Here is a 26,316-nt window from a genome sequence, read left to right as displayed (position 1 = left end):
GACCTCATGGACTCTTCGTTTGGATTACTGTGGTGGTTCTCCCATGGGGAGCGGGGAATGATGTTGTCATCCTCTGTCCCTTACTGTTTCACGTTCAGCTCTTGATCTTCACTTTACTCATTTATTGATGGAGGAGGAGAGAGCATTATAATCCTGATTTTTCATCCATACCCAGAAGTTACTTAAATCTAAGAAAAATCCATTTTATTGAATTTTTGTAATAACAGAGCAAAATGGTTCGATTCCCTTGGCCAAACAGCTGGCTTGCTCTCTCCCACCCTTCTTTCCTTTTAGTATTTTTATATTGCATCTCAGGTGCAGAGAGCTGAGATAATCCTGCCCCATTGTCATTGTCTGGCCATTGCCATCATGGATGCATGCAAGCTCCTCTCTTCATCTTTTCTTTCTCATCTGGATGCCCACAGCCATTCCCATCCCCAGTAGCACCCACACTGTATGTTCGATTTCTGTCCCCAAAGAGGCGAGTCTGCATTTTAAGCACGAGGTGTTACTTTCCGTGTGCATGTGTTTGATTTCTCTACCTCTTGTTGTGCCCTAAGGCCCATTCTTTTCCAGCTCTTCTCACTAGTTATTGCTTTTGGAATTTATTTATGTCGCTATGAGTTGGGCAGTTGGTTACTTCTCACTGCTGCATAGAATTTTACATTCCACTTAACCATTTCCCGAGGCACAGACACCCATATTGTCTGTTTTCACCCCAACACTCCCTGTTATCACAAACCTCTCTGAACATGTCTCTACTATATACCGTGCAAGAATTTCTCCGAAATCTGCCCCCCCAGGAGTGGGTCACTGGGTCTTAAGGTGTGTTTATACTTAATTTCTCTCAATACCGCCAGACTGTCTTCTGAAATGACTGTTTCATGAAATATCTGCCCACATTTTCCCCAATACTTATTAGGGCCCACATTCTAATTTTTGCTCTCCCAAAGAGTATAAAGTATTATCTCGATGCTGTTTTCATTTGTAATCCTATGATGACTAGTGATATGCCCATGCACAGAGTTCACGGTGCTTTTATATGTTTTTCATTTATCTGATATCAGTAGACTCCACATGTTTCTGATTTTTTTTTTAAATGTGTATCTATTGAATTGCCAAATTAACATTTGTGTTAATAAAATCCAAGAAAATATAGGAAATGAACCTAAACGGAAATGGAACCTTAGTGTTGGTTTCTGCAAGTATGCTGAAATACCATTGTGCCCCTAGATTTTTTTTTTAAAGACAGTGATATAATTTTTAAAGATTTTATTATTTATTTGAGAGAGAGAGAGAGCATGAGCGGGGGCGGGGAGAGGGAGAAGTAGCTCCCCACTGAGCAGAGAGCCCGACGCTGGGATTGATCCAAAGGCAGACACTTAACCGACTGAGCCACCCAAGCATCCCCCATTGTGCCCCTAGAATATTAATAGAATCCACTGAACATGATTTAGGCCTGATGCCAGTTTAATTCAGTTGATATGCAGAGAGTACAAATTGTAGGTTATCACTTCTTACTAATCCGTAAAGTGGTAATAAATGCTAGGACCAGATTAAGTGTCTTACATGCAAAATGACCAATATAGGAAGGATGTAATAAAACCTAATAATTAGCAATAATTATCAGAGGAAAACCTGCTTAAGAAAAATGCAGATCTTTTGCCACAGTCTTTCAGATGAGAACAGAGGGTATATCGTCTTGACCACACTCAACCCAGTAGACTCTCTCCCAGTCTAACCACTCAGGGCTTTCTGTAAGGGATCCTGTGCGCCTCACTTGTCTTTAACCCTCAAATGTTAGGCATCTATTTCAGACACTTTGGGGCACCTGGCTGGCACAGTCCGTAGAGCATGCAACTCTTGAACTCAGGGTTGTGAGTTCAAGCCCCAGGTTGATGTGGAGCCTACTTAAAAAACAAAGTGTAAGTTGACTTTAATCCGTATGACTTAAAACAAGTAAGGTATACACAGAGATATGTAAATGTGCATTGTTAGAGGCAGCCAAAAAAATTATTTTAAAAACAGTAGAGGGCGCCTGGGTGGCTCAGTCGATGAAGCATCTGACTCTTGATCTCAGCCCTCGTCTTGATCTCAGGGTGGTAAGTTCAAGCCCTGCACTGGGATCCACACTGGGCATCGAGCCTACTTAAAAAAGAATAATAAAAAAAAAAGAGGGGTGTCTGCCTTCGGCTCACGTCATGATCTCAGGATCCTGGGATCGAGCCCCATGTCAGGCGTCTCTGCTCAGCAGGGAGTCTCCCTCTCCTTCTGCCCCATCCCTGCTCATGTTCTCTATCTCTCAAATAAATAAAATCTTAAAAAATAATACTAATAAAAATAATAAATAAAAATTTAAAAAGAATAGAAATCATGTAGGCTTTTATCACTAAAAGAATGGCTGAATATATCATGGTGTGTTCACAGTATTGATTGCTCTGCTGCCATTCAAAAAGCATTTGCCACTGGAAGATTTCTAAAACTTAAAGTGGAAAAAGCAAATTACAGAACAGTGTGTGTGTGTGTGTGTGTGTGTGTGTGTGTGTACATATTATGGTCCCATTTAGATTTTTAAAATCAAATTTATGTAGAGAAATTTTAAGGACTAAATTTATGTAGAGAAAGTAGTAGAGAAAGGTCTGGAAAATCCATGTGAAAACTGTTAATGAACTGTTGTTAACTTCAGAGGAGGGGATAGAAACGTGAAGGAAGGGGCTGTCGGAAGGAGGCTTTCTCTAAGCTGCAAGCACACCATGGATTAGTGAAAGTCGTGGAAGAATTGGAAGGGCCATTTAAGACCTTTAAATTCATGAAAACATTTAACTCTTTCTCACCAAATCTGTTCTTACAGGAGTATTTCTTTGGAAACTTCATTTTGCTTGATTTTTTTGCCCTCATTGATTATATCTAGTTACTGTAAAATAGGGCACAGATACTGGGAGCTGTAGAAACACTTCATTATTACAACCACCACCCAAGTCAAGAAATACCATTTCCCAGCTCCGAACCCAGGATCCTCACACGCCCTGACCTAATTTCAGTCTCTCCGTTTAGAGTTTTATTATCCAAAAGTAAATCTCTGGACACTACATTTAAAAAAAACATGTTAGGGGCGCCTGGGTGGCTCAGTCGGTTAAGCTTCGACTCTGATTTCAGCTCAGGTCCTGATCTCGTGGGCTGTGGGATGGAGCCCCCTGTCAGGCTCCACGCTCAGCGGGGAGTCTGCTTGAGGATTCTCTCCCTCTGCCCCTCCCCAACTTGCACACTCTCTCTAAAATAAATAAATAAATCTTCAAAAAAAAATACATGTTGTATCTTTTAGGTCTTTTTTAGTCTTCAGGTTTCTCCTCCCTTCTTTCCATTCCTTTATCTGGTGAGGAACCGACAGCTGTTGTTTTTGCAGTCTGGATTTTGCTGATTCTTAGCCCTGAGGTAGCTCCACATGTTTCTCTGGCTTTTGTATTTTGTGCAACTTTCATTGCAATTATCATTCTTGAAGTTTAAATATAGTCAAACCCAGTGGAACCCATCCATTTGTCTTCATAACTTTTTAAAATGGTGGTTCGTTTTACAAATTAAAAGTACAAGAGACAAGTCTCAGGGAATTCAAAGGATTATGTTCAAAGTGTTTGATGTTTTATGGATTTGATAGGAGACTGTCTTTTAAGGAATAACAAATGCTTTCTCATTACAGAAAAAAGAACCAGTACAATAAGCTTATAGAGTTCAGTAGCAGATTTGCTTTCCCACTTTATCTCCCTAATGACAAACAGCATTCCAAGAATGCTGAAAGAAAAGAGAATTGTTAAATCTGTCCAGCCGCCAGCTTGCGTTTGCTCACAGGGATGAAAATGCCCTAAGGTAACGCGGGGAAGAAAGGTGTGTGCCGAATTCAAGGGCAGGCCCTTCATCCCACCCCTCCTCCTGGTGGGAGAAAAGGCACTTTTTACTTCTAATGAAAGGATTAAAAAAAATGAGAAGCAATTTAAAACTTTGCAGACCCACCATCTTTGGGGTGTCATGTTGTAAAGTTGTCATGAGTTTTACTGAGGTCAGCCGAGCCTTAAAGAGTTACAGGTTTAATCAGTCTGTCCAAGCGGCACAAGATCAAAGGGACAAGAAAGGAGAAAAGTCCCAAGCATTGAGAATTGGGGTGGGAAGGGGCTGCCCGCACAGATTCCAGGAACCGTCTTTCCTTTGGATCTCATCACGACCGAACTTTTCCTCACTGCCATTTATTGCGTTTTGATTTGCACGCAGGTGGACCCAAAACAGTTGCTGGAAGATGGAATAAGGAAGGAGCTAGTTAAACGAGTTGCTTTCGCTCTTCATAAGGGATTGATCTTCAACCCCCGAGCGAAGGTACCAGATAACCAGACGGGTCTGTCCTTCCTCTCTGCCCAGCTTACAGAATGGACGAGCACACTATTTCTAACTATCGTGAGCAAGACCTTCCCTCCTAACAGATATCTAATATATGGTGTTCAGTGGAGTCGACCAATGTGCTTTTCGATCCTATATTGTAATCTGTACGTTAAGAAAGTCCTTCCAAAACCAGTCCTTTCCTTCAGCTGTAGATCCCCAGTTTTAAGAATCGAACTGTTGCCTGCGATTCAGAGTGACTTCTTAAAGTTAAAAGAATTTGTTAACCCTAAGGCACATGGGAACCATAAAGCTTGTAATTTTTTTTATGTTCCTTGATCTGTTAGAGAATTTGCTCATTTTTCTCAGGAGGAAAAAAGAAATGGGCCTAGAATTTATATCTAGGGTACTTTTCACCCCAGTAAATTCAATTTAAAATATTTTAAGTATTTTAAGGTTATATATATTCATCAAAAGATGTGAGCGAAATTGTCAACGTTCGTTTTTTATATTCTTTTGTATGAGGCTTCCTTCCCAAATGAACGAAGCCTCTTCTTTGCTGAATATCTGACGGAAGTTGCCACTCATCCTGGTTGAGGGAGGAAACGGGTATTTCCAAAGCTGTCTTCAACTGTGGTGTTGAAGACTCTCCCATCGGAGCCTCATTTAAAGTCTAATGTAGATATTAGTGGTTGACCGTCTCCTCCAGTAATAGATTTGTGTTTCCCCTTTTGCACAGTCAAGTGAATTGATGCCCAAGCTGAAAGAGTTGGGGGCTACCATGGATGGATTCCATCGCTCTTTTGAGTACATACAGGACTATGTCAACATTTACGGTCTGAAGATTTGGCAGGAAGAAGTTTCTCGTATCATAAATTATAATGTGGAACAAGAGTGTAATAACTTCTTAAGAACAAAGGTATCTAATTAAATTTTGAAAATTCTTGACAACATTTGTTGTTCTGACATTTAAAATACATGCCCCGAGGGGCACCTGGGTGGTGCTGTCAGTTAAGTGCCTGGCTCCATTTCGGCTCAGGTTGTGATCTCAGGGTTGTGGGATCGAGCCCTGCATTGGGCTCCATGCTCAGCTGGAGTCTGCTTCAGATTCTCTCTCCCTCTGTCCCTCTGCTGTTGCACTCTCTCTCTCTCTCTCAAATAAATAAATCTTAGAAAATAAAATACATGCTCCAAACCTCAGAAATGCCAACAAGAAAGTTTATTTCAATAGTTACTAAAAATCAGTAAGCATTAGATAATCACTAATATCTTCAAAGTACCTTCAGGGAAGTTTGATTTTGGTCAATAGTTGATAAGGAGTAAGTGTTTTTGTTTTTGTTTTTAAGATTTTATTTATTCGACAGAGATAGAGACAGCCAGCGAGAGAGGGAACACAAGCAGGGGGAGTGGGAGAGGAAGAAGCAGGCTCATAGCGCAGGAGCCTGATGTGGGGCTCGATCCCACAACGCCGGGATCACGCCCTGAGCCGAAGGCAGATGCTTAACCGCTGTGCCACCCAGGCGCCCCAGGAGTAAGTTTTTAATTAGGGAACTCACAAGATTTATTTGGAATCTCAAAAGATTAAGTATCTTCCAGCCTTATGATATTTGAGAATTTTATTATTACATTGATACATGTTAAAGACTAAGAGCCAGAAATTCCTGTGTCTCTTCTCACTTCTCAGTCACTTTGCTTGTCACAAATATTTCTTTTTTATATAAATATTACATGTGGCATTTCTGGGAGCTATGAATGCAGTTTTAAGTTTCCTCTTCAAAACCAAGGAGCATTTATTGTCACTGTTTATGCAACACTGTATTTGTAAAACTACGTGGAAAAAGAATAACCAGGGTATCTTCCCAAAGATGTACCGTTGACCCTTGAACAGCACAGGTTTGAACACACAGGTCCATTCATGCACGGATTTTTTCCGATAGATGTAGTGTGGTACTGTAAAATATCTTTTCCCTTCCTTGTGATTGTCTTAACCTTATTCTCTAGCTTAGCTTATTGTACGAATCAGTATATAATACATACACAAAATATGTGCTAAGTATGTTATTGATAAGGCTTTTCTGGTAAACAGGCTATTGATCAGTTTTGTTGTTGTTTTTGGTTTTTTGTTTTTGTTTGGTTTTGTGGGGGGTTTTTGTTTTTGTTTTTGTTTTTTGTTTTTTTTTAGTAGTTAAGTTTTAAGGGAATCAAAAGTTGGATGTGGATTTTCAACTCTAGGGAGGTCAGTGCCCTGGCCCTCATGTTGTTCAAGGGCCAGCTGTACTAAATGTTTATGGTTTGGTTTGGTTTTTTTCTAGATTCAGGATTGGCAGAGTATGTACCAGTCTACTCATATTCCAATACCGAAGTTTACCCCTGTGGACGAGTCCGTAACATTTATTGGTCGACTCTGCAGAGAAATCTTGAGGATCACAGACCCCAAGTAGGTGTATCTGAATTCCACTGGGCCTTGAACATGGTGGACGATAGAAGTCTCTGAACATTTTCCTCAGATCATACCCCCATTCCTACTACACTTGGATCCATTCTCATGGGTTTATTAGAGTCACTTTTTTTGAGACTGGGTATTTCGGCAGTGTACCTTAGGAGACCCCGCTCCAAGGAAACAGAGGTTAAAATAAATCCAAGGTCTGTTCGGCCACCTTTTAGTTCTGTGCTCCTCTTGCTTTCCAACTAATGTTCTACTCACTTGGGCCTGCGGACTCCCCGGTATATGAAAACTTTGATTAGAAATTGCTCATCTGTCCCCGTGTAACTGGCACACTGCCCCATTCCAGTCTCTGGGTCTTGCACTTGTGAGATCCTGAGCTTTGAAGACTACCCGCACACCCAGGCACTTTTCTAGCACTTACCTTGTACATGCTTCTCAGCCCGACATACACATCCCTTCGTTCACTCATTACAGCAGTCTCTGAGGTAGGCGTTGTTATTCTTCCTGTGTCCAAGAGAAGTAACTGAGGCACAGAAAAGCTAAGTCACTTATCCAAGGTCTGGGTCTAAATGGGAGCTCCAGAACACACACCAGCCCTCCAGCTCTGGGGCCCGACTCTTAAACACTGTGCCGTTCAAGGGCAGGCTGCAAAGCTTTGCACACAGGGGATCACAGTTTATATGAGGTCACATGGGTGAAAATCTCATATAATTGCACCGCCCTTAAGAATATTTTAGGTGGCCACCATGGGAGAGACTTGCACGTTGCTTCTCTCTTTACATCTAGTTTCCCACCTTTTTCTCAGTTGAGCTTCTGGTGAGGCAGTCAATATTAAGCCCAGCTGAGGAAGATCGGGCTTGTGTTTTCTGTCTCATGTTTAGCCCCGTGTACATGCTCACTGAGTGGACGGGTTGGTGGGATTACCCGGGAAAGAGGACTTCTCTTCTGTGTCTGTCCAGCAGTGCGTGTATTGTCGATTTGTGTAAGTTGAATGTCTTTATGACATGGCTCCTCTGTACTGCCGTCAAATTCCAGCTTATTTGGTCTCTCAAAAGTTACACAACGTGATACCCTATATGTAAACGTCTTCCAAAAATTCAAGCACAAGTGAGTTTTGTCTATGACTCATGGACCAAAAGGAGTAAATGATCCAAAATGTTTTATAACTCCTGCTTCCTTGGTACCTAAGGGTGGGGGACTGAAGCCCTTCTCAAAGACTCTCCATCTAGTGCCATGTTAAGACTTGCAGAGAGGACTAAGCATTGGGGTTGGGATTTCCACGTTATATTACTGATTGGGTCATCAACGTTGGGAGCCTCTCAAGTGACACATTCAGAGTGCCAGCAGTGGATGACAGGAACAGGACACTTCAAAGCTTTGAAAGCAGAATCCAGTTCTGGAAATCTTCTTGTTCTTCCCATTTCTTTTCAAATGTAAGCCTCTCCTCCCGAGCCTCGTTTCAGTAAAGAGATGTCCTGGTTGTTAGAATTGGGGGCATATCATCTGTGGAGCTTACTAGAATTTAGAGGCTGGGTTTCCACGAAACCCAAACCTACCCAGTCAAACCCCAGGAATGGGATCTGGACATATATTTTTAACCCGCCCAGCATTTGAGAGCTAGTAAAACAGTGGTTAAGGACGTGGTGTTGGAATCAGGCCCTGCTAAGTTGTCTCATGTGTGAACGAGGGTCACACAGCTTGACTATCACAGAGCCATCATGAGGATGAAAAGGAAAAGGTCTTAGCACGGAACCTGACACGTAAGAAGTGCTCAGTAAATACTGTCGCCTTGTTATCACTGCTGTCAGCACACTCTTGAGTCTGAAAGGAATCATTGGTTGGTGACCACAACTGGGAGGACAGAGGAAATGGCTATGCTGTCATAGTCACAAATGTTCGATAGGGCGGCAGGATTCGAAGTTCCTTTCTTATCAAAATGGAAATGACACAAGACTCTTAAGGCCCTGTGTCTGGGAATCGAAAGAAAGACCCTGTGGAGAGAAAACTGGGCTCTCACATCTTCCAGCCTGACAACCAAATCCAACCTTGTCCCCTCCGCTCGGCTCCAAACAACAGCCTGACTCCATGGACATGAATCGGTCACACCAGTGACCTGGCATAGGGCAGGAAAAGGTGATTTCACTGAATGTTGCCTTCCTGGCCCATTGGGCTTTCACCGTGAGATACGCTGGGTGCCTAGGTACAGAGGTTAGTACACAGATCGCATAACCATCGTTCCTCCCATCTGATGCCCAAATCCTGTGGCGTCCCACAATCCTCAGGAGAACTCATTCTGAGCTGCTTTGGGTTCTGAGTGTTTGTTTTTCTTTTAGAATGACCTGTCACATTGACCAGCTGAACACTTGGTACGATATGAAAACTCACCAAGAAGTAACCAGCAGCCGCCTCTTCTCAGAAATCCAGACCACCTTGGGGACTTTTGGTCTGAACGGGCTGGACAGGCTTCTGTGCTTTATGATTGTCAAAGAGCTACAGGTGAGCCTTTCAGCTTCTATGCATGGTTCCTGCTGCCCTGGGGGAGATGGGAGTAGCTTATTTAGCGTTTCTTTCATTCTTTCCTATACCGCCACCAGACACACACACTGTTAGGTCGGTAAGAACTGAGAATAAACTAGAATTTCTTTGGCCAGCACAGCATTTTTATGTGTAGACTAATTTGGGAGTTTCATATGAGGAAGTTGAGACTCTCTCCAAAACCAACAACTCCTCCGAGCAAAGGGGTGTTCCTAACAGGAACCGGAAGTTGCTGCCTCCCTGACATCCTTTCTAGCATTGTGATTTAGGCCAGGCTGTGTTCTGTATAGCACTTTAGTGAACCGGGGTATTATTCACTGTATTCGTTGTATTTATTTATATTTATATTCATTATTATTATTTGGTTCTTTGCATGTCTCCTTCTTTTAGAATTTCCTCAGTATGTTTCAGAAAATTATCCTGAGAGACAGAACTGTACAGGATACTTTGAAAACCCTCATGAACGCTGTCAGCCCCCTAAAAAGCATAGTAGGTAAGTGTTCTGAAAGTAGCCTGAGATGGAGGTAACCACACTAGCTTTTCCATTTTTACTAAACAGAAAATTCTATTTTAACCTTCCAGCAAATTCGAATAAAATTTATTTTTCCGCCATTGCCAAAACACAGAAGATCTGGACATCTTATCTCGAGGCTATCATGAAGGTATGTTGAGAGAGGGTGATAATCAATACCATATTTTTTTAAATTATTATTTTCTTGTAACTTGGTACCCAAAGAAAGCCATACTTCTTTCTTTTGTCATCAAAGCAAACAAACAACACTTCAGTTTATTGTTATTTCTAAATTCACTTGTCCATTCTGGAACTGTTCTTGACTGTTTTTCATTGATTGGTCTTTCGTTCTCCTTTCACCAAAGAGAACCCTTTTTGTTTTGTTTTTTTTAAAAGACTTCCGGGCAAGAAGTGCTTTCACGCAAAGAAATGGAAGTCTTCCTCTCTCAGTGGTGCTCCATCCTGATGTAACAAGTTTATTTAATGAGCTGCTCTGTCTGTGTATAGCTCTGATTTGCTCCCAGTAGGTGTTGGAACAGGACATTTGTCTCTCTCCCCTCTTGGGTCTGCACAGATGTTAGAAAGCCGAGTTCTCTGGGACGTAAGTGATCCTTACACTATGAACAGGGAACACTGTTGTCTTTAGAAATGAGTAAGAAAGTGAAATGAGATTAACCTGCTGAATGGAAAGCTAAGTTACCTTAGAATTCGCTCATCTGCTCTCACGTCAGCTCCGGGGACCCTCTGTGTCTTCTCTGTGTCTTCCTCATCGTGTGATGATCCAAGACATTCAGCGCCGCATTTTTGCACACTCATGTGCGAAGCATCGCCACCTGCCGTGAGACACCGAGTTAAAGGAAACGCTAGCTGTCTCCTCAGGAAGCCCACTCACAGTCTAGTGGGAAAGAGTAGGTTCCTGGTGGAAAACCAGTTCACAGTTAAAAGTCTCACCTACCACAGGAAAAGTCTAGGCTGCTGTGGGAATTTGGGGAAGTTCTATTCTCTTGTTCCCAATTTTATTAGTTGTTCGTTGAGATGGTACCGATGGTGCCTCAGCCAAATTCACAATGTATTTCCCATAATTGCAGTGAATTTTTTTTTTATTTTAATTTGGAAACTTAGACTAGGTAACACACAGAGCCTTTGACTCTGCCGGATGGCCTCTTGTTATAGATGTCTGACACGCCCTTAGCCACATGATTTCCAGATATTGAGAGCTTCTCAGGCTACGTTTCTAATTGCCGGGAAGCCCTTTGGGAGGAGTGGAGAATGATCTGAGATTGGACCGGCCTGAGTCTCAGCTCTGGGGAAGCCTGAGGGAGATTACAGGGATGCTTCAGAGAGGTTCCCCCGTGGCTCTTACAGACCTCTGTGAGTTGTAATTGCTGGTAATTCAGTAATAACCAAGTATTTGTCTAAGTCAGTGATCTTTACATGAAGCCCTCCAGGACAGATTTGTCCTTTTGTCTTTGGCTAATCTGGAACAGCGATGGAGCTATTCTTCACCGTCTGACGGTAGCCACTAGACTCGTGTAGTTATTGAGCATTTAAGATGTGGCTTGTGGGAGTGAGGAACTGAATTTTAGCTTTTCTTCATTTTAATCAGTTGAAAGAGCCACATGAGGCTGTGGCTGCTATCCTGGGCAGTGTGACTCCAGAGAAATGGAGAAAGATGGATAATCCAAAGATCTCTCTAGAAAGGCAAAGAGGTAGAATGAATGCATCACCTCCTGGCCGCTCAGCCTCCAGAATCTTATTAATGGCTTGTAGTAAGTGAGCATGAAAGAAAAGACGTTGGTCATGGAGACTGAATATGCTGGAAAGAAGAGCAAGTTAGGTTAAACTGCCCGTATCTCTGCTTCCTTTCCTAGACTGGTATTCTCGAGGGAATCCTGGCCATAGACTATCTAGAATTAAGCAGGGAGTACATGGGCCAGATAAAAGATTGGAAGGACATTACTGAGTGGCCTGAGGCAACCCACGATTTTCTTGGCCTTGCCCTATTCTAATTTTTCAATAATATTTTTCCATTAATCAAAGGTTTCTTATGAGAACATTTTCTGGATTTTATTTTCTTTACGTAAGTAGAATAATCATCTAGTAAGAAGAGTGGTCAAAAGAACACATCTGACATCATTTAACACTGTTAATTGTTACAGGCTCCATGGATCTAAATAAGATCTTTTCTTTGCTCTTAGAGAAGGCCACTCTTTTTCTCTTCACTTTTCTCTGCTCCCAACCACTGTGTCCATTTCTCCCTCACTGTTGCTAGCGTTATAAAATAGTCTTCCCTCCAATTCGTCCTCTCCCTCTTGCTAATCTTTTAGGAACCGCTTTCCTAGGACAGAAAAGAAGAAATTCACGGGCACAAAAAGAATGTACTTTTGATTTTATGATGCCAACAAGTTGAACCTGTTGGAACAATCTGAACTCTGTCCCAGACCTGACCCAAAGATAGGTTCCTATCACCGGACAGGGGTTATAGACATCTCCAGATATCATTTATGCTCATCATTACTTGGAAATGACGTGCTTAATCTGTCACGCTAGCTTAAGTCTGGATCACAGATCTCTTCTTTCAGTGGTTTGAGAATTATATTTTGTTACAACTGACTTCCATTGTTATCCTCTATGTTTTATTTTGCACATTAATCTTATTTTATTTTAAAGATTTTGTTTTTAAGTAATCTCTACACCCAATGTGGGGCTCGAATTTACAACCCCGAGATCAAGAGTTGCATGCTCTACTGACTGATCCAGCCAGGCGCCCCTATTTTGCTCATTTAAAAGAATTATTCTAAGACAGTGCCAATAGGCTTCACCAGATTCCCAAAGAGGTCCAAGGTACCAGAACAAGGTTAGGAACCCTTGGATGAGGGATTATCATTGTTAGAAGGGCCTTTTTGGAAGATTTTGTATAGATTATTTTATACCCAGATTACTGTAGGATCTGTAATCCTGGGCGACGTGGATAGGCTTATAGTCACCAAATTTCAGAACAACAGAGTAAAACGCCATCACTGGGACTCAAGAAAGTTCAGTTTAGGACAAGTGAAGGAAGTAGGGCTTCTCATTGGCAGCTACGAAGCTTGGAGAACTCATCTCCAAAGATGATAAATAGAGCTTCAAAACAGACAACAACCGACCATTAATGTCACCTTGTACAATATCAGACTTGAGGGATGTTGGAGGTTGGCCTACAGAAGTCTATCCAGATGCTCCTTGTGGGGTCCCTTCTACTCCGTCGGGAAGACGCTGGTCTTAGCCATGGACAGTCCGGGAAACCCTTAGATTTTCCTGTAGAACATTGAGATCCTTCCAGTAAGGATCATCTTCGAGTTTGCCTCCTTGCTGTCACCTGGAAGCGCTGTGCATCCCACCTCTTCTCCCTCTTCTCGTTCCCAGGTGGGCCAGATGCAGATTCTGAGACAACAGATTGCCAACGAACTCAATTATTCCTGTCGGTTTGACTCCAAACATCTGGCAGCCGCTCTGGAGAACCTCAATAAGTAAGCGCCGGCTTTCGAGACAGCCGTCCGGGCTGGACTGCTCATTACCGATTAGCGCCCCGGTTTCTTCAGTACTGCCCTTTTACGCTCTTTGCAAGTGAGAGGGCTCTTTGAATTTAGAGCCTTCCTTCCCAGGGATAACCAAATCTTTTTTTTTTTTTTAAAGATTTTATTTATTTATTTGACAGAGATAGAGACAGCCAGCGAGAGAGGGAACACAAGCAGGGGGAGTGGGAGAGGAAGAAGCAGGCTCATAGCGGAGGAGCATGATGTGGGGCTCGATCCCAGAACGCCGGGATCACGCCCTGAGCTGAAGGCAGATGCTTGACAACTGAGCCACCCAGGCGCCCCCCAAATCTGTCTTTATAAGCCTCTTTCCTCAGTCTTGTCCCTTGGTCTCTCTCTCTCTCATTATTGATGGATTCATGTATTTAGTCAAATCTATTGATCACGTCGTACACACCAGACATTGTGTTAAGTACTTGCCCAGATTGAGAAGGCAATTTTACCAAAATACACACCTGGATGTCCGTGGGACTGAGTCACTGACCATCCAGAGGGCTGCTGGAAGCGCGCTCGTTACCGGGAGTGGCTGTGGGCGCCCATCCCGAAGTACAGTCACATCCTCCGCCTCCCCAGCAACTTGCTCCCTTTCCCAGCCTCTGCTTAAAAATAAGTCATCTGTTCTTTCAGTCAGTAAGTCAGCGCTTTTGACAAAGCAGGTATTGAAAACAGCTCAGTCAATTCATAAAACTTGGAATGGCGAAAGCATTCCATTTGGGTTAACTCCAAAAGATAAAATAATTCTACGTCACATTTTCCACTTAGCAACCAGTCACGGGTATGGAAATTGAGAATTAGGAGGAGTAAACCCTCATTTTACAGAGGAAACCAAGGCCCGGAAAGATCACATCGTAGCCTGTGTTTACTGTTGTATGAATTGCGTTTGTCTCTTACGTTTATCCCTGTTCTGTGTTGTGTTGTTTTTCTTCGCCTAGGGCTCTCCTGGCAGATATTGAAGCCCACTATCAGGACCCTTCGCTTCCTTACCCCAAAGAAGACAACACGCTCTTGTACGAGATCGCAGCCTACCTGGAGGCGGCTGGCATGCACAACCCACTGAATAAGGTCAACGACTCAAGTAGGGAGTGGAGCGGCGGGAGGTGGCTGGTCCCCACGGAGATCGGCCCAAATGGCAGATCGCTTGCTAAGATATTGGGAGAGCCTGGGTTCTAATCCCAGACCCCCCTTCTCTTAAGTCCTCTCCCTTCCTGAGTTCCCACGACTGGTAGGATGATCACAGCTTCCCTGCCTGATTCAGGCCGTGGAAATCAGGAGATACAGAGTTTTCCACAGTTCTTTAAAAAGTGAGAAGTACTCTCTCTGTCGGAGAGCAGTTTTGGGTTTGTCTGGGGTTTCGTGTTTGAACTGCTGCTCAGTGATGGCATTGATCCTTGGGGCCCAAAGATGCTTCCGTCGTGGCGGACAGTAATCACAGTCATAATCCGGGGCCACAGACTGTCTTCTGTAATTCTGACTTCCAGAAACCTCTGCGACCTGAAAGGTTTTTCACCAAGTTGGTGCCAGATCTCGTTTAGTGGCAAAACTTGTCCCGAACTGACATAAGGCTGTTCGTACTTCCGTGAACATTCCCATGTTTTGATGCAGAAATACTGTTGACTTTGATGAGAGGGTGTACCTAGACCCTGTATGAGCTTTCTGAAATCCGTACGAGCCCCTCGGTTTGGGACAAAAGTTTATGAAGCAAACAAGCAGCTGACATTTTATGAGTGCTCACCTCGTGCCAAGCCCTGTTAGCCCCGACTGCGGGTGACGTCACGTCATCCCAGCGGTCCCCTGAAATGTGCCGTGGTCGGGTGAGGACCTCGAGGCTCAGAAACTGATGACTCCCCCGGGGCTCCACACGGGCGAGCGCTGGAGGCAGGCAGTCTGACCGGAGCCAGGGCTCCCAGCCAGAGCGCTGCCCAGCCTCCCAGGGAGTTGAGGGACGGAGGGCGATGGCCAGGTACGCCCGGACTGTACTGTGCGCACCCGAACTAGCAAGGAGTCCGCTCTGTGACATGTCGCATCCTTGCCCATCACCCCTTTCCCTCTCTCTTTGTGAATGACGTGAAGAGGATTCGAGGGGAAAGTAACCGCTCATCTCCAAGCAAAACTGTTCCCCTCCTGGAAGGGCTCGTTCTCACATAGGGATTTATGTTCGCGGGGCCGTGGTGTTACGTCAGACTCTGCAGGCAGCAAAGTAATGGTGAACCATCCCCGTTTTCGGTAGCCTGAAGAGCAGATTGAGAGCAAATGGAAGCCTTCCATTTGAACGTGGGTTCTGCGGTATTGTGCCTCGGGAAGAAGCCATCAATTTGTCTTACCTTTCTCTTTGCAGATATACATCACCACAAAGCGCCTACCCTACTTCCCAGTTGTCAACTTCCTATTTTTGATCGCGCAGTTGCCAAAACTTCAGTACAACAAAAACCTAGGTACCGTATGACATTCCTTGCGAGTCACAGCAGCACAGTAACGGTGGAGTAATACCTCACCGAACAGCTCCTTGTGTGGAGAGTGCCGTGTCACCGATGAGATCTTTCCTCGGTCAGAGGCGTGGTGATGAAATGCAGTCTTTGGGCCTGTGAAGCACAGTGTCCCTTCATGAGGTGTAGACCGTGGGTTTACCACTGACCGAATATAGTCCACCCTTGATTTCCAAAGATTAACCAGCTTGTCAACGTGTGGGATCTTTGCTTCTCTCCTTTCTTTAATGGTTAGGCAGTGATCGTGGTGTGCGGTAGGACACGTTAACAGTCCAGGCGAGATCGGCACAGGCATACCCAGTACTTGACGATATCCGTACATGAGATGCTATGTGAGCGTACTCGGTACAAACGAGCTACCAAAGCCTGTCAGTACGTTTGTCCTGTCCAGGCACACAGCCCTAATTTTTTTTTTTTTTTTTTTTGCCATTGATCACTTTATCGTGATTATTTTTATAAAAACTTTTCTAATAGCTTCCTGAGTCCTTCCTCTGCCTCCAAACTTTATATGAAGTTGAGCTTTGTTAAATCCGTTCTAGAGTTTAATTTACTTTGAAAGTATCGTAGGAGCTTTCCTGTAAATGTGCTGTTTCTTAACCAGCTATTCCCAAGTGAATTTCTTCCTTGAGCTGTTTCCCCTTCCTCTTTGATAAGCTTTGTAGGGATAAAGATGTGGAGTCTCTGTAAGTCTCTCATTCAGAAATACTCTGTGATTCCAGACACAGCTCCCGTAAGAGTGCGTGCTCCTGCCACGGAATGCGGAGCGTGCTGGCGCCCGTCCTACTGCAGGACTGAGGGACGGACGTGAGTCCGGATTCTGCTCAACCAGCGCGCGCCTGTGTGACTTTGGTCAAGTTACTTAACCTCTCAGGCCAACCAGATTTTCTAAAATACCTGATGCGGTACTGGCACAGAGCAAGCACTGCCCTGACGCTAAGTCCTTCTCTGTGTGTTGGTCAAAATCAACGTAAAGAACCATCCCAGGCTGGACTTAGGAGTTCATCTCAAGACTCAAAGTCATGCTGTCGCTCTGTTGTCCCTGTGTTAGAACTAAACAACAGTGACCCTTTATAATGATGGATTGTCAGTACACGAAGATAATCTTGTCTTCATCAAAGACTGTTCACTGGTCTCATTCTTAGGGGATATTTCTTTCACTGTATAGCTGCTCAGAGGAAGCATTGCACTATTCCATCAAATTCCCAGATCTTTAAACAAAACAAATAAATGCCTGAGTGTCCTAGAGATGTGTCTGTATCTGACTACAGTTCGTTTCATGAATTAGACTCATGTGTTCATCTGGGAGTCAAAATCATGAAAAGTAGGAACATCAGGGTGTTTGGAGACCCAGAACACACATATTTAACCTTGCTGAGCATTGCTCTCAAGACTGACCGAAGAAACGCTTGCCTGCCTGCCTTGGTCTGTCCTTAAGGCAGAATCTTCGCGGGGCCCCCTCAGAGATGAAGCTTTTGCTAGAAGCATCATTGCTGCTCTCCACCTGGAAAGGGTCATTTCTCTGTGTTCTGATGACCATCATTGTCTGGTCCAGTGGGCACTGAGTAAATTCAGAGTTGCCGAGGCCCGGGTTAGAGAAATCAGGAGAACTTGTTTGGGCATCTCTGGTTTAAGTAAGGGATGGCCCCACCTTCGCAAGAACCCAGATGCAGGATCTGAAGGCCTTTCTTGCCCATCTGATGCCTTTCTCCAAAGTGGTGTACATTTTACGTCCCAGCAGCATTTGGTAACGTTAGTTCTGTTTCATTTTAACCGTTCTAATGGGGGTGTGTGTGGTATCTCGTAGTTTTCATTTGCCTTCCCTTAATGATTCATGATGTTGAACACTTTTTCACGTGCTTTTTGGCCGTTCTTTCTTTCTTTGTTAAGTGTCTGGTCAAGTCTTTTGCCTGTTTTTAAATTGGGTTGATAGCTTTTTTTTTTTTTAATCACCGAGTGGAAGGAGTTACTTATACGTACAAGCTCTTTGTTAGATATTTTTTTCTCACAGACTCGGGTTTACCTGTTCATTTTCTTACTGGTGACTTTAATGAGCAGAAATGTTCAATACTGACAATGTCCAATTTATCCATTTTTCCTTTATAATTGTCCTTTCTCTATCCTACGAAATCTTTAACTAACCCTAAGGTCATAAAGATATTCTTCTATGTTTTTTTCCTAGAAGCTTTGTGGTTTTAGCTCTTACGTTAAGGTCTGTGGTCCATTTAAAATTACTTGCCGTGTACAGCATAAGGATATCCAGTTTCAGCACCATTTATTGAAAAGATTTCTCATCTCCATTAAATCATTTGGATATTTGTGGAAATTCACTTGCTCATGTAAGAGTGGAACTACTTCTGGATTTTCTCTTCTGTTCCATTCATCTCTTTATCCTCATGCCAATACTGCCTTGATTACTATAACTTTATAATAAGTCTTGAAATCAGGTGATGTAAGTCTTCCAACTTTGTTCTTTTTCAGCATTGTGTTTCTCCTCAAAGACCCTGAACTCTAGCTCCTGTTCCCTTTGCAGCCATCCGGGCAGAAGGGCGAGGTCTCCAGATCGGGGCAGAAATCCTTAGTGCAAAAGCCAGCTTTGGCGCTCATTCACTCCCCAGATTTCCTTCTTCTGCTGTCTGGGCTCCTGCAGATTCTTTTATTTTATAATGGCCAACATTGTGTTTAAAGATACTTCTTAGATGCGTTATCCAGGATTGAAAATGCTTTAAGAGAATGGTTGAGCGCGTCTGACACTGCTGTGCTGCCGCTAACAGACGTTGCTCAAAGGTCATGTTTCCTTCTCACTGGCTTCCATTTGTATCTTTCAACTTTCCTACCACAGCACGTGTTTCTGTATTATCCAAAACAGACAGTGATGGTGATTATAAAAATCAGTCGCCGTTTTATTATGTTGAGTCAGACCACTGGAAGCCCCCACCAATCCCGGGCCGAATCCAAACGCGTCCCGAGTTGTCATTCCCTCCAGTCATCCGCCGGCGGTGGCGCGGTCCCCAAACATTTTTATGTTCACAGACGCACCCACCAGATGAACACTGCCAAAGACAAGCACTGTGCTTGGTGGCCTCATTCCTCGTTTGTCGCTCCTTGCAGGAATGGTGTGCCGGAAGCCTGCCGACCCCGTGGACTGGCCACCACTCGTCCTGGGACTGCTCACCCTACTGAAGCAGTTTCACTCCCGGTACACCGAACAGTTCCTGGCGCTGATCGGCCAATTTATCCGCTCCACAGTGGAGCAGTGCACAAGGTACCAAAGGAATGCATGTTACACAGTGGGCTGGATACCTTGCATTCCAGATTCCTCTTACCATCTCCCTAGTGCAGGTGGGAATTGGCTGCTTACCCTGCCGTGTGAAGCAACGTTGTTTGCAGCAACTAAAGATGCACGCATCCTTCGCCACCCGGCCGGGGAGCCCCGTCGGCGCACTGTACGGTGCTTTGGCAAGAATGAGCGAGTCATGACTAGGATTAGTGACCCCCCCGGGGCAGAGAGTGCAGGCCTGTTCCTCTGCTGTCCCAGGCGTGGTGCTCAGAGCTTAGGGAGACCGGGCCGTCCGGCTGGGCCCCTGCCCTGGGATGGTCTCATACCCTTCAGCGGGAGTCAGGGAGCATGTCCGTGTCAGAGCCGGGGTGCAGCCCTGGTTTGCGGCGTTGGAGGAAACACGCAAAAGTTCCTATTTGGATACAAGGTTCATAAACCTTTTTTTCTTTTTTCCCCCCAAAATGTGACTTTTCTGGGATAGAAAAAAGTTATTTGCGTGAGATGCTGGGTCCTAAGCCTGCTCTGTTACCGTAAAGGATCAGGCCCCTAAATAAATTTCTCTGGCATGTTGCAAATCCAAAGTCTGGAAAATTACCGCTTGGTCACTTTGGTCAATGTAACTTAAAGACAAATGGGAATGACCTTCCAGGACCTCACAGAGCAGTCCTCACCAGACATGATTTCAGAGGCCATTAGTTAACAGCCTTCCATCCACGGCATGAATCAGTGCTCAGGCGTCCCTGGCGGGAGTCCTCCAGCCTCTGCTGGGATCCGGCCATTGGTGAGGCACCAGCGCCTCTCAAGGCAACGCCAGATGCTGGTGGCGGTGTGCCCAGCCCTGGAAAGTCGCTCATTGTGACACATGGAGAATTTCATCCTGTCTCTGGAATTTCACTCATTGTACCTTCCTCTACGCCCTGAAATTAGAATAAATGCAGTCTCCTTCCCTTGCTCCACCCCACAACGTGAACATCGGGCTGCTGCCTTAGGTCTCTGCTTCCAGCCATTCCTGTTCACCACGCTGTGGCTACTCACCGTGTCCGTGACCTCTGCTGGGGATTCCAGTTGGCCTTTGATCCTCTTCTCTACGTTTTCTCTGTGATTTCCCAAGCTTGCACTGAGACTCCAAAAGCAGCCAACCCCTTCGAGAGGACCGCCGGGCCCCCGGTGGAGTGCGGGGCAGGGAAAACTACAGTCCCGGGTTCTTGACATCCGTTGGATACACGTGGCTCATAGTGACCCTGCGTTCTTCTTAAATCCTGACATCTTTTCCCCCAGAGCCTCGGTCAGTAGAGTTCTTCCCCACCTTAGTTAGTGGGCTGAACAACAGACACACGCTGGATGTTTTTCTCGGACGTATGCTGAGACTTGCTTCAAGCAGCACACTTTCTAACAACTGAAAAACAGAAGGTAGCTCAGAAGGATGGGGAAGTCTGAGATGAAACTGTCGCGATCAGAAAATGAGGTCGGTTGCAAAGGAACGCGGTGGGCGCCTAGAAACCTAGTGCGTCTGGGCTCCGGACCGTGGAGAGGGAGCCGGGGGCTGCGGTCCGGGTCGGTACAGGGGGTTTGGGAAGAAACCTCCACACCCGCCGCCCCAGCTGTAGCTCCCCATCTGTCGAGAACTGACAAGTCCTTCGTCCTGGTTCTTCTTCCCTGACGACTACGAAGTGTGCCGTGACGCAACATGTTCCTGGGGACCCCGACAGAGCTCATCCGGGGCAGGTGTCGCTGCGGCTGCGGGTTTCTGATCCAGCTAAGGGAAGTGACATAAGGAACCTGGGATGCATGGAGGCCCTTCCCTTCCCTCGCCGCGAGCAGAGCAAATACAAACACAGCCCTGGCCACACACTGAAAGATCCAGAGCAGTGGCCACTCTTCCAGGTGTAATCACTCTTCAGCCTTCTTTTCAAGAGCAAAAAAATCATCAGGGAACTAGATCAGTAATCCAGTCTCATGAAATCCTTTGTTAATCAGAAGATGCCAGTCTATCTAAATTGGAAATAATTTTAAGAGCTTCAATCTCCTTTTGATGTGCAGAAAGAATGCGAGCTCCGTAGGAAGGCTGTCACGCACTTCACTGCATTCCCAGCTCTAGAACAGTGCTTGGCCACACAGCTGTGTGAACAAACAAGTGAGGAGGATCTTATATAGAAAGTTATTAGACGCTGTATGTATGTATTTGACACCTGTGTGCAGGCGCAATCACAGGTGCTGGAAACAGAAAGATAAAGACATGACCCAGCCCTCAAGGAAACCAGCATACAGACAACTAAAAATGTAAGAGTCTTGGGGACAGATACTAAGTATGATGAAAGCATAAGAAAAGGCCACCTGCCCAGAGGAGTCAGGGAGGACTTCCAAAGGAGGCAGAACCCAAGCTGGAACTGGAAAGATGCCTAGCAGTTGACTTTCAAGTACACGGGCAGAGCAAACTGGAGCCGCTAAGACCAGTGGGATGGGAGGTGTGGCCTGTTCAGGGGCCGGCCAGCCCATGAATCACGAAGTGCCGAGGGGGTGAGAGAGAGGAGCTGGACGGCCAGCGAGCGCCGTGTTGTGGAGGCCCAGGTGAACCGTTCCACGCAGACTTTATCCTCTCGGTCCTGTTCTGTAGGTCTGCTGGCAGGATGGTGATAGGAGTCAAGGTGTTCCAGAGATTTGTTGCTCCTTTGACTTCACTTAGTAATCTGTCTTTGGATTTAGAGGATACAGTTGTAACTGAGGTTTAAGTCCTTGTCTGCCTATTTGGGGGTTGGGGTTTGTGCTTGTGGTATTTTCTGTTAAAAGTCAGAACAGAGGACTTGAAGGGAAAACCCTAGGGTGACAGGACTGGCTCTTCTCTTAATTATTAACTTCTGTTTGCCCCTAGTCCTTAGGCACTATAACTTACACAGGAGAACCCTCATCTCATTAACAAGGGCTTAAGTGTTGAGAAAGCAAGTGAAGAAGTGAGCGGACTTACCCTGTCTACCACGTGCAAAGCGGTGACTTGATCCAGACTGTTCTCCATTACAGCCAGAAGATACCTGAGATGCCTGCGGATGTCGTGGGCGCCCTTCTGTTTCTGGAGGATTATGTTCGGTACACAAAGCTACCGCGGAGGGTAAGCAACAGATAAAGATACTACTGAAGCCCCTTCTGTAAAAAGATGGCGTTTCGGGTGGCCCTGGACTCCTGGGGGTGCGCTCCACTAGCTCGGTCCGGTGGTCGCTCCCAGCCCCGAGCCCCTGCTCTGCCCCACGGCTGTGACGGTGCCCCCTTCTCCGTGTTGCATGCACACTGTCACAAGCCCTGTGTTGCAAGCCCGACTCAAAGCACTTCCCCACTCCTCTCACTGTAGCATGCGCTCGCCCTGAGAGCAGCTCCCCTGGTTCCGGTCCTGGTTCCGGTTCCGGTTCCGGAGCGGTTCAGATGGGGAAGTCTAGGAGAGAAGTCCTCAAGGGGCCAGGGCAGGGAAATAACTGTGTGGTTGGTGTTTTCCTGTCCCCGAAAACCTGTTGCCACAGCAAGTTTGGTTCAGTTCACACCACAGCTAAAATTATATTTGGCCAGCGTCTCCAAAAATGCCTTCGTTTTACCCTCTACGATATTCTTGCCTTGTCCTGTCTCACTAGGAATTCCACTTTGGTGAGTTTTAACTCAAAGTGCAGAGCTTGTACTAAAATATTAAAGACTTTTTTGATAGATTCCGAAAAGCCATTCCTGATTTTTAAAAATTAGTACATTAGGGATCAAAGATACTTTTTTTATAGCAAAAGCCAAAGCTGATGTTTTAAAAATTAACTAGCAATGTCATACTTGGTATTGAAACGAGCAGCATTCCCATTCAAGTCAGCGTCGTAACAGTAATACAGCCATACTGACTCTTGCTGCTGCTTTTGTCGTCCGGGTTCAAGGCAATAAAACAAGAAGTGACCATTTTAAAATGCATAAAGAAAGGAAGACAAATTTGTATTATTTATTGAGGATGTAATTATCTTCCTTGAATCCCCACTAGAATCATGTGGAAAACTATTAAAATAATAACCATACAAAAAAGCCGATTAGACAACGTACAAGGTAAATACACTAATAGCCAATTCAAAAATAGGATGTGAAAGAGATCCCATTCGCAGAATTAACAAATAAATAGTCAAGAATTACCACCTCTGTAAGAAAGACAGTTTAGAAAAAATAACAATTTAGAAAAACTATAAAAATTCAAAGTCCATCTCTCTGAATGAGGAAACTCAAATAGTGGGTCTTACTATAGGTTTACTGCAGCTATGATCAAAATCCCAGATGATTTTTTTACCTTGGGGGGGGTGAGGAAATTTTTTAAAATTTTATAGAACTCAGGCCAAAAGTAGAATTTTTTTAAAAAGACAATATTAAAACATACTAAATATTTTAAAATATTATAAAGCTACAAAAATCAATAGTATGGTACTGGTACGAAACCCAATAAATGGACCGATAGACCGGAATATGTAGTCTATAAAATCCGAGCACATACAGCTGTACCTGAGGAAAAGTAGCCTCTCAAATAAGGGGAGAAAGGAAATATTTTAGTCAACAGTGCTGGCACAGTTAGTTCATTATGTGGCTAAAAATTAGCCAGTTAGTCTCGTCACATCTTCCATGTATCAAAATAAATTACAGATCACGTGGAAAATGGAACCAGTAAATTCAGAAATTTTACACAAATGTGCTCTCAGAATTTTCTAGATAAACACCAAGGGAGGAAACCATAAAGAAAATTTAGAGATCTGATCTCTTGTAAATGCTGAATGTAATGAAACAATTCTGTCAAATGTCTCTTAATTTAAAAAAAAAAAATTGGGGAAAATATTAACAAAGGACCTGTTTTCTTGATTTATAGCCTGTTCTTCTAGATGAATAAGAAAAAGATAAACCAATCCAACAGGAAACAAAAACAGGCAAGGGATAGTAACGGGCAGTTTTCAGGAAAAGAAATACAAGTAGTAAATAAACATTTGTAAAAATGTTCGACCTTAATTCAAGAGTCACAAAGCAAAATAACAGTAAAATTACTGTTCCCACCAACCCAGTTCTTTACTCCAGTGGGTAAATGTTGGGCTCCCACTGCATGGAAAATGTTTGGAGGAATAGGACTTCTCAGTCCTGTCAATGGCAGTATAAACTGTTTATCCTACGGGAGGGCAATTTGGCTTTATTAAAACAAACAAACAAAAAAAAGAACTTGTCGTATACTCACCTGGTTCCAGCAGTTCAACTGCCTGGAATTTATCTGCTGGATATACGTGCAAAAGTTCACAAAGATACGTGTACAAGGATGTTCATAAGATTTAGCAGGTAAAGGACACAAGATTATGTGATCCTAATTTTGAGTGTGTGTGTGCACATGTGTGTCTGTGTAAATTAGAAAATTAGTAAATTATTCATTATAGAATAATTACCAGGTTTAGTTTTCTCTAAGGGATTAAGATGAGCGATTATTTCTTTTTTACATTCCTCTGCATTTGCTAAATTTCCTCTAAGTAGCAGGTGATACAAAAAACAAACACTTTAAAAAAATTTTTTTTATTTTTTAAAGATTTTATTTATTATTTATTTGACAGAGAGAGAGACAGCGAGAGAGGGAACACAAGCAGGGAGAGGGAGAAGCAGGCTCCCCACTAGCAGGGAGCCCGATGCTGGACTCGATCCCAGGACCCTGGGATGGTTACCTGAGCTGAAGGCAGACGCTTAACGACTGAGCCGCGCAGGCGCCCTGAACACTTTTAAAAAACACTGATTTCTAGCAGTTGGAGGTCCCCTGGCTCAACATTCCACCCATTCACCCTCCTCCACCCCTCTGAGGGCGTCCCCTAAGAACAGTTCAGGAATGCATGCTTTCGAGGCCCTTCCTCTTCTTGCCCCTCTGGCCTGTCACTTGCGACAGACATGCCGTTCTTCCCCGGGTTGGTCATCAATTGTGAGGCGACCTGAGATGGCCTCTTAGTACTTCCCAGAGGCCTGTGCATTCCTAACAGATCCAAGTGCCTGGGGGAGCCGAGGAGGTAGGGAGCACTGTCCAGCCTTCCCTCAGCCGCCAGCAGTGCCAAGAAATTAGATCCCAGGGGGAGGAACGGCGGAAACAAGCCAGTGATTTTCAGGAGCGGTCTACCTCCCCTGTAACTCACCTTGCTCCAAAGCATATTTTCATTTAAATTTCATGTGGAAAATTCTGAATTTGTTGAGTGATAACACTATGAATAATGTAACTCTTCTTTTCCATTGTTTTAGGTTGCTGAAGCTCACGTGCCTAATTTCATTTTTGATGAGTTCAGAACAGTCCTGTAACTTTTTTTGATATCTGCTTCTTTAATGAAAGGATCGTCCTTAAACCGTCCCATTACTAAAATGAATTTAGAAGCGAAGAAACTCAGCTGCTCATAGAACTGCATTTTTTCCCCTTAATTGTGGGAAACATGAGAAATTCTGAGTAAGATGTATCTCACGACACTAGTTGATATATTGTTTAGATCATGGTATTATATGCAATTTGTATCACGAAGAAGCAGAACACATTTTTGTACTGCCTCATAAATGCTGAATGTAATTGTTACGTATAAATCCGCTTAGTTTTATGTTCTAAAGAACTATTTGTGCAACTCTGGATTTTCAGTAAAATAGTATTGCCAGTACCCAGAGTTCTCCTTCTGCCTGTGATTACAAAGTTGTATATGCATCCTGTAAAAAAAAAAAACTTTACTGGAAGGTAAGAGATGGGTCAGGGGGGTCCCGTGGATACACCCACGACAGGCTGGCAGGCGTGTGGTGATAGCTGGACCAGTAGCAACCACAGAGACTGCACAATCCATGGACCACGTACCATGGAAACTCCTTGGGTCCTGAGGCTCGCTGTCCTCCAGTCACAGAGACCCTGGGCTGGTTCTCAGCATTCCTTCCATAGGTCTCCCCAGCTTCAGCTGCGCCTTCCATCCTTCCCTCCCTTCCTCAGCAACCTAAGCCCCCCTCCCCCCCAGCAGTCCGGCCTAGTTGAGACCGAGCACAGCATTTTAAAAGCGAATTGTTGCCCAGCACGTGAGTTTGGGAGTGTCGCCCGCTAGGAGGCTGGTGCGGTGCGTGAGAACTTAGCCGGTCAGTCCATGGCCATCCTA

General features: G+C 44.4%; 1 protein-coding gene and 1 long non-coding RNA gene across 9 annotated transcripts in view; one reads left to right on the top strand and one right to left on the bottom strand.

The window, feature by feature from the left end:
* The window catches only part of LOC103661625, a 47,519-nt gene extending 25,230 nt beyond the window's left edge, over positions 1–22,289 (bottom strand). For 4 of the 5 annotated variants that reach the window (XR_005833650.1, XR_568199.2, XR_005833649.1 and 1 more), the window contains exons 1-4: positions 22,152–22,289; positions 10,555–10,687; positions 9,194–9,341; positions 7,230–7,331 (exon numbers count right to left, since the gene is read on the bottom strand). This is a non-coding gene — a long non-coding RNA (uncharacterized LOC103661625). Of the gene's footprint in view, positions 1–3,401; positions 4,279–7,229; positions 7,332–9,193; positions 9,342–10,554; positions 10,688–22,151 lie in introns of those variants that run through there. The other variant, XR_005833651.1, reaches the window with a different exon arrangement.
* WASHC5 (WASH complex subunit 5) overlaps positions 1–25,839 on the top strand; it is a 59,169-nt gene extending 33,330 nt beyond the window's left edge. For 2 of the 4 annotated variants that reach the window (XM_008689337.2, XM_040625755.1), the window contains 12 exons: positions 4,261–4,362; positions 5,102–5,281; positions 6,675–6,799; positions 9,142–9,304; positions 9,734–9,836; positions 9,926–10,005; positions 13,260–13,363; positions 14,362–14,491; positions 15,765–15,861; positions 19,021–19,174; positions 22,205–22,292; positions 25,439–25,839. In XM_008689337.2, coding sequence (XP_008687559.2) covers positions 4,261–4,362; positions 5,102–5,281; positions 6,675–6,799; positions 9,142–9,304; positions 9,734–9,836; positions 9,926–10,005; positions 13,260–13,363; positions 14,362–14,491; positions 15,765–15,861; positions 19,021–19,174; positions 22,205–22,292; positions 25,439–25,495 — 1,383 coding nt within the window. In that variant the 3' untranslated portion in view covers positions 25,496–25,839. The other 2 variants (XM_040625756.1, XM_040625757.1) reach the window with 2 other exon arrangements.
* The last annotated feature ends 477 nt before the right edge of the window (positions 25,840–26,316 follow it).

The sequence above is a fragment of the Ursus maritimus genome, unplaced genomic scaffold (genome assembly GCF_017311325.1).
Source record: "Ursus maritimus isolate PB19 unplaced genomic scaffold, ASM1731132v1 scaffold_9, whole genome shotgun sequence".
Taxonomy (NCBI): Eukaryota; Metazoa; Chordata; class Mammalia; order Carnivora; family Ursidae; genus Ursus; species Ursus maritimus.
The sequence above is the reverse complement of the archived record's forward strand: the minus strand, read 5'-3'. Positions and strand labels throughout refer to the sequence as shown.